Source organism: Chrysochloris asiatica, unplaced genomic scaffold (genome assembly GCF_000296735.1).
Source record: "Chrysochloris asiatica unplaced genomic scaffold, ChrAsi1.0 scaffold00116, whole genome shotgun sequence".
NCBI classification, from domain to species: domain Eukaryota; kingdom Metazoa; phylum Chordata; class Mammalia; order Afrosoricida; family Chrysochloridae; genus Chrysochloris; species Chrysochloris asiatica.
In genome coordinates this window covers 9,971,987-9,980,260 of record NW_006408634.1, presented here as the reverse complement: position 1 = coordinate 9,980,260, position 8,274 = coordinate 9,971,987, and the positions used below count along the sequence as shown (strand labels likewise).

General features: G+C 44.2%; 1 protein-coding gene across 1 annotated transcript in view; it reads right to left on the bottom strand.

Annotated features, from left to right (window-relative positions):
* PRKD2 (protein kinase D2) overlaps window positions 1-8,274 on the bottom strand; it is a 34,851-nt gene that overhangs the window by 1,964 nt on the left and 24,613 nt on the right. Inside the window, exons 15-16 of the mRNA XM_006868247.1 lie at window positions 5,218-5,316; window positions 2,858-3,125 (exon numbers count right to left, since the gene is read on the bottom strand). Coding sequence (XP_006868309.1) covers window positions 2,858-3,125; window positions 5,218-5,316 — 367 coding nt within the window. The remainder of the gene's footprint in view (window positions 1-2,857; window positions 3,126-5,217; window positions 5,317-8,274) is intronic.

The window sequence follows — 8,274 nt, the reverse complement described above, 5'->3', positions numbered from 1 at the left end:
ATATATATATAGAGAGAGAGAGAGAGAGAGAGAGAAAGCCTTTCCCTAAAGCCAGCACCCTGAATTTGTACTTCTAACGTCCTAAACTGAGAAGTTCCATTTGTTTGTTAAAGCCACTAGTGGTGTATCTGTTACAGCAACACTAGGACTAAGACAGGTAACTTCAAAACTAATGTCACAGACAGACCCTGTACTGTTGCTGTTAAGCGCCATCAAGTCTGTTCCCACTCATCGTGACCCTGGAGAGGGTTTCTGAGAAGTAGCTGGTGGGTTTGAACTGCCGACCTTGTGGTTCACAGTCCGGTGCCACACCAGGAATTGTACTATTATTCACCACTTAATATTCTTCTTTGTTGTTACTGGCAATCTGACTCAGCCACATGCTACACAGGGTTTTCAAGACTGATCTTCCAGGAGCAGATCACTGGACCTGTCCTCTGAGGAGCGTCTGGGTAGGTCTGAAGCCCCACCTTTATAACTAGTTGTTGTTAAGTGTCATCGAACTGGTTCCAACTCATAGCAACCCTGTATAGGGTTTCCAAAGAGCAGCTGGTGAGTTTGGACCACCAACTTATGGTTCAAACCAACTTTGCGGTCCAGTGCTTTATCCTATACCAGGACTCCTTACAACTACTAGTCTAATGTTTAACCATTTACACCAGCCAGGAACTCTTAATATTCTTCTCTTAACAAGACATATTGGATACATGACCAAAGCAAATAGGTAAACAGTGTGTATAATCTGATACCTTCTGTATAACAAGAGGAAATATCTATAGTGGCGCTGTAGGGTAAGCAGTGGACTGCCAACCTCAAGGTCGGAAGTTCAAATCCACCAGCCACTTCGCTGGAGAAAGATTTGACTTTCTGCTCTTATAAAGATTTATAGCCTCTCAGGCTTGCAGAATGTGCCCTTTGGTTGTTTGAAGAAAGACCTGGTGATCTGCTTCCATGAAGGAAACCCTGTGGAGCAGGTCTATTCCATCACACACAGGGTCACCATGAGTTGGAATTCACCCTGTGACAATGGGGGTTTGCTTTGTTAGTTTATTTCTTGTGTACATGTAAAATCTCTCTCAAAAGAGAGACAAGGATACTCAGAATAGCTGTTACCTTTAGGACAAATGGCAGACAAAGGAGAGCAACAATTTTCACTGCAGACTCTTGTGAATTTAAAAATCTGAACCATGTATTTACCTTCTGTAGGGTTGCTATGACAGCAACGGGGTTGTTGTTTTTTTTCTCCTTTAATTACTATTTCACTTCTGCCAACATAGATACAATTTGGTTTAAAATTAATCTGTGTGTTTTTTTCCTTTCTTCAATTCACTTTATAAGGTTAAATAAAATGTATTTCAAGTGGATACTTTAAACCACCCTGGTAGGTAGAAATCCTAGGGTCGCTTGCCCTGTTTACCGAAGTAAAATGAAAAGAAAAAAGAATGAGGTCAGATGCTCCTCACTTCACTACAGAAAGGCCAGAGACGGTGAGATCCTTTTCGCTGTGAAGAGGATTAGTAAATGACAGGCATTCAGGATAAACCAACTTCTCCCGGGATGGGACTCTCCTAGACCAAACGTTGGAAGCAGCAAGCTTCATTGAGTGACTCCATCCAAGTACGGACCAGTTTGGTCAAAATAGACTCATTCATAATTGTCCATCCATTTACACATACTTGACATCATTTTATCCAGGAGCTCCAGAGTGAGCCCCAGAAAGGCAACCCTGGGGATTTCCCCAAAAAAGGAATGTGGAAGATTGAACCCCTGGACATACGTTTGGAAATAGGGGTTTCTTTGTTATACTACTGAGCCCTGGTGGCGTAGTGGGTTATGTGTTGGACCGCTAACCACACAGTCAGCAGTTTAAATCTACCAGTCACTCCATGGACGAAAAGGGGGGGCTTTCTCCGCCTGTAAAGATTTATAGCCTCAAAAATGCTAGTGCAATGGACTCAATGGCAGTGGGTTTATTTTGTTAGTGAGGCCAGATCAGATGTGGTGTCTTGTGGACACATACACGGGAGAAGACAGACTTACACATACCAGATACATCTATAAGCCCAGGCAGGAACAAGAATTGCCGGCAGTTACCAAGAGTTGAAGCTGAGTCCTGGTGTGGCACCGTAGGATAAACACGCAACCTCAAGGTTGGTTTGAACTGCAAGGTCGGCGGTTCAAACTCACCAGTCGACTATACAGTGTCACTATGCGGCAGAACCGACTCGGTGATACATAACAACTATAACATCTACAAACTGAAAGAGGCAAAGGACCTTCTCCTGGAACCCATGCTCTGAACAAAACATCAAATCTACTGCCATGGAATTGATACCAACTCATAGCCACCCTGTAAGAAGCTCTGGTAGTGTAGTGGTTGCGAATCGGGCTGCTAACCTCAAGGTCGGGAGTTCAAAACTACCAGCTGTTCCACGGGAGAAAGATGAGGCTTTCTGCTCCCGTGAAGATTTGCAGCCTCGGAAACCCTGTGCAGGGTCACTATGAGTCGGAACCGACTCCATGGTATTTAACAATATAGTCACCCTGTGGGACAATACAACTGCTCCCTCCCTAAGATTGCTGAGACTAAATCTTTACAGAATAGATCCCTGGGAGTGGCTGATGTTTTTGAAACTCTGATCGTGTAACTTAGCAGCCCATCGCTTAACCCACTGTGACATTCCGGCTCTTTCTAAACTCACAGAGCCAGTCATTCACAGGACTTAGCCCACAGCCCCGCCCTTACTAGGCTCCACCCCCAAGGAGCCTGGTCTGACTCTGCCATTTAAAGGCCCCACCCTTCTGGCCCTGCCTACTTCCCTGTCTACAGTGGAGACAGGTTCTCAGCAGGACTCACCTCCCTTGGAGATGTGGCTCCAGGGGCTGGGCGGGTACATAAAGGCTGCATTCTGGATCTGGTCATTGATGTCCTCATCCTCATTGAAGGGGAACGTGCCACTGAGGCTGACGTACATGATCACGCCCACTGACCACATGTCCAGCGAACGGTTGTAGCCCTGGTTGAGCAGTACCTCGGGAGCCAGGTAGGCAGGTGTGCCCACCACTGAGCGCCTGAATGACTTCTCTCCGATGATGCGCGCAAAGCCGAAGTCACACAGTTTCACCTGTGGAGGGCAGAGAGGTAAGAGGGGAGCACGTGTGAAGGGGTTCTCATGGTATTCTTGAGAAAATCTGGTTCGAATTCAGGCTCCTCTGCATCCTAGCTGAGTGACCCTAGGTTAAGTGACTTTCCCTTTCTGTGCCTCAGTTTCCTCTTTTGTACTAAAAGGACCCTGACAAGCCAGCCTTAAAGGGTTGCATGGTTTTGAGAGTAAATTTGAAGGGACTTCAAAAAGTTTGTAGAAAAATCCGATTATCTTTGAAGTCCCTTTGGACATGTACAGTATTTGGAGCAGTGTCTAGGACAAGTAATTCTATAACCTAAGGTAAGGGACCTAACTCATCCAGTCCCTGGATGGGACAATCAAGTGAACAATAAAACCAAATAAGTAAACGAATTACACTGTGTATTAGAAAGTGGTACCGTTGTGATTGTTGGCTTCCACTGAGTCGGTCCTTGACTTCAGTCAACCACGCATATAACAAAACACAATGCAGCCCAGTCCTGCGCCATCCCTATAAATGACTGCAGCTGGCTGGAAATGATCAGCTGCTTTCAGAAGTAGATCTCCAAAGATTTCTTCGTAGTCAGCCTTAGTCTGGAAGCTAGACTGAAACCTAGTCAGTATCCTAGCAACATGCAAACTTCCAGTGACAGACATGTGATAGTTATGCATGAAGTACACTGGTCAGAAATCGAACCCAGGTCACCCACATGGAAGGTAAGAATCCTACAACTGCCAACTTTTAGGTTAGAAGCTGATCACAAATAGCTTGCATCTCCAATAGTAGGCATACAATACTTTTTAAGTTCACTTTAAAGAAAACCCCAGCTTTTGAAATGAGCTAAACCACATGATCTGCAAAACAAAGAGAATAAAGCAAAACATGTGAATCTGTAACCAAAGGCAAGTAAACAGCAAAACAAAACAAAGTTGTCAAGGAGTTGATTCTGACGCACGGTGAACCCATGTGTTTCAGAGCAGAAATGCATTCCATAGGGGTTTCAATGGCTGGGTTTTCAGAAGTAAATCAACAGACCTTTCTTCCAAGGCACCTCTGGGTGGGTATGAACCACCAACCTTCAGGTTAGCAGCTAAGTTCTTAACCATTTGTACCACCCAAGGACTTTTTGTTTTTATTGTGTGCTGTCAACCCTGTTTCCGAGAGCAGCTGGTGGGTTTGAAATGTTGACTTTGAAATTACCAGTCCAGTGCTTATCCTACAACACCATACCAGGGCCACATGACCACCTGGAATAAAGACTACATTTTCTAACCTCCTGTGGTTACCAGTCCAGTACTTATGCATACCACAGTACCACACCATGGACAACATGATCACTCAATAGAAAGACTACATTTCCCTGCCTCCCTTGCAGTCAAGCATGACCAATCTGATCAAGTTCTGGTCAATGGGATGTGATATGTGCCTTAGGAAAAGAAAGGGGTCCATCCAGGTTCATTTCTTTCCTCCTTCCCCATGGCTGGAAGGCAGGCATAGTGGGGGGCCATCATAGTCCATGAGGTCCCAGTAACACCACAAAGATGACAAAACCACATAGCAATAGGAGCCTGAGTTCCCCGGACCATTTGGTGGCCTTTTCAGCCCCAAATTGCTTACATCGAACTCTTGCACAGAGTAAGAAACACACTTCAGTTTTACTTATGCCTTACGCTGGGTCTCTGCTGCAGCATTTGAACCTATACCTTAAAGGAAAGATTTTTTTTTACAAAATTTTTTTGGTGAAAATATACACAGTGAAACATTCCATTTCACTCATGTCTACTCAGTGACATGTCACATTCTTCAAGTTGTGTTACTTTTCTGGATAATCTTTTCCAAATAATTTCAGCATCATTAACACATACAAACCCCCTCAAGCTTCTCATCTATCCTTTTGAGCTTTACCCTTTCAACTTACTGTTGTTAATTGCACAGACAGAGAGGATTCTTTACAAGAGCAATAGAATGCTTAATGCAGCCGCTCTTCTCAAATTAGTACAGCTGAACCCACATATTAATTAATGCAATCTTCAACTGCCCCTAGTCAGGGTTGGAATTCTCCCAAGTCAGGAAAGGATGTATGTAACTGACCTGGGGAAACGGGTCAGCTGATGCCAGCAACACGTTTTCTGGTTTCAAGTCACAATGGACGATGTTCTTGAAGTGAAGGTGTCGCAAAGCCACCAAGATCTGAGAGGAGGAAATAGGGTTCGTAAGAAAGGTTTCTGCCCCAGATTCCACCTTTAGCAGCCAGTCTCCCAAGTCCCATTTAAGCCACTTGCAGTACCCTTAAAGACACCTCATTGGGGCAGGAGAGGCATTGGAGTATCAAAGAACCCAAGAACCATTTATGCTGAATGTTAGAGGACTTAGAACATTCTAGAAAAGTTACACTGCAGCAGTTGGGCTGGGAAGATTCTCAGAGACCCTCTGGCATGTGATAGGCTCTAGATAAAAATGAGCTATTAATAGAACAGGGGCTTTCAAGGAGATGCTACTGTGTGTGTGTGTGTGTGTGTGACTCAAATCTTGGAGAAATATTTTTTACCCTTTAAAAAGCTGTTATACAAAACAATATCCATACGAATAAGACTCGAGTTATATACCAAATGTAAAGCTTGTCAGTGAGAAGGGGCGGGGGGACTTCCAAATCAAGTTCTCCATGTAGAAAACTTGGCTCTCATGTAAAATAACTTGCGGTCTCAATCAAGTCAACTTCACCCATCTGGGTCTGTTTCCTCATTTATAAAATGAGAGCAGTCACGGCACCTAGCTCCTAGGGTTGTTGTTGAGGGTTAAAAGGGTTGATCCCTGCAAACCGCTTTAAGACAGTGTCTGGCAAAGACCAAACACTGTGTATTAGTTATTGTTGTTGGTGGTGTCAGTGAAAAGATGTGGGCTTCAAAAAAGCTTTTCTAGGTGTGTTTCAAAATAACATCAGCTGTATCCATTAGTGTCCCTGGGTGGTACAAATGATTAGCATGCCTGGCTACTAACCAAAAAGTTGGCGGTTCGAGCCCACCCAGAGGTACCTCAGAAAAAAGGCCAGGTGATCTACTTCTGAAAAATTAGCCACTGAAAACGCTACAGCTCACAGGTCTATTCTAACACCTATGGGGCGTCCTGAGATGGAACCACTTGATGTCAACTGGTTTGGCTCTGTCTATGAATTCAAGAGTATCCTACGATCATAAGGTGAGCTAATTTCAAAAACAAAACCGGCCAATCCACCTATTATTAATCATTTATAACCACTTAGCTATGGGAATCAAGATTTTCTTTGCTTCTATGTAACCCCAACAAAATACCAAAGACACTAGAAACATAGAGATGTAAACATGCAATTCAAATCGGTGTCTTCTAATCGAACTATGTGTACTTACTTATCCTCACTGTTTTCAGTGGCGAGGTTTTGTAAAGAAGTGTTATTTGAAAGTCACTGCTGGAGGCCAACCTCCGCATTCTACACAAGGAGATCGAGATGCACAGATCCACATGTGCATCACCACCGCCAGATGTTCTGTTGCTTGATTTGGTCTCCCAGTTGACATGGTGAATAAAGAGGATGGGTTGGAAGCTAGAGGGATCCAGGCTCAAAAGGTTACCAGACTGCTACCTAGCTGGTTGACTATTGGGCCAGAGACATATCCCCCCTTCTGGTCTCTTATCTATACAATGGGTGTCAATGGTACCTACCTCCCAGGGTGATTGTGAGGCCTAAACAAGATGGTAGGGTAAAGGGCTTAGCACAGGACTTGGGGTGGGGGCAGCCAAGAACTTGGAAAGCAGAAATCTGCAGAGAAAGAAAGAAGGGAGCAAGCAGAGAAGAAGACAAGAGAAGACCAGAAAGAGACACGTTTTGATTACTGAAGGTGATCAGCTCCTCTCTGGACCCAAAGTCTGGGTGAGCCTGTCTCAGTGGGTCTCTGTCCTCAATCTACAAGACAGGCTGACAAAACGAGGCACACTGCTTAGGAGTGAGGATATTGGTAAGTGCTGTCAAATTAGTTCCAACTCAAAGCAACCCTGTATAGGCTTTCCAAGGAGCCGCTGGTGAGTTTGAACCACCAACTTTGTTGAACCACCAACGCAAAACCCAAAGCCGAGCCTGCTGCTGTTGCTGTTAAGTGCCTTCGAGTCGGTTCCGACCCATACCGACCCTGTGTAGGGTTTCCTTGGAGCAGCTGGTGAGTTTGAACTGCCCCATAGGGTTTCGGAGGCTATAAATCTTTACAAGGCAGTAAATCTTTACAAAGCAGAGTGTCTTATCTCCCATAGATAAAGCTGGTGGGGTTTTAACCACTATCCTTTCTTTTTGGCACCCAATGCTTAACCCACTGCACCACCTAGGATGAGAAAGCAGGCACTGTAATGCTCTGTTGGTGGGAGCAAAGACTGAAAGGATTTACAGAATTAATGAACATCTTTGAAATGTTTTTAAATTATAGTTCCTTAGACTCAGGAGTTGACGGCTTTGAAATTCTCCTGCCAGGGCATGTTTGTAGATGGTTGTTCCTGAATGTTGGTTGAAATAGTAGAAAAACTAACAACTTAACATGTCCAGAAACTGGGAATGTTTCTTGACTGCGCAACTGAATGAATGAGCACCCCACAGAAAAGTCTCTCTTCACTTTTTCTAAATAAGTCAGGTGCAGAGAGCTAGACTCATTATTATTTTTTATTCTTAGTGTCACTCTATTATTACGATACTATCTGGGTTTGTTTTTTAAGGATCCTGCTAGGGCAATGGCTAAACACTTACTCCTAATCAAAAGGTTGGGGGACCAAACCCACCCAGTGGTGTTCTGCAAGAGAAAAACCTGGTAATCTGCTTCCATCAGGATTACAGCCAAGAAAACCCCCACAGAGCAGGTCTACTCCATCACATCAGGTGGTGTGAGTTGAAATTGACTTGACGGCTCTCAACAAAATCATTGTTATTTTAAAATTATTATTACTCCATTATTTTCTGGAGTCCCTGGGAGACGCGAACCTTTAACACCCTCAGCTACTACTCAAAAAGTCTGAGTTCATTTGAGATGCTTCGGAAGAAAGGCCTGGCGATCTACTTCCAAAAAATCAGCCACTGAAAACCCTGAGGAGGAGTACAGTTCACAGTTCTACTGACAACACACAACACAGTTCTAC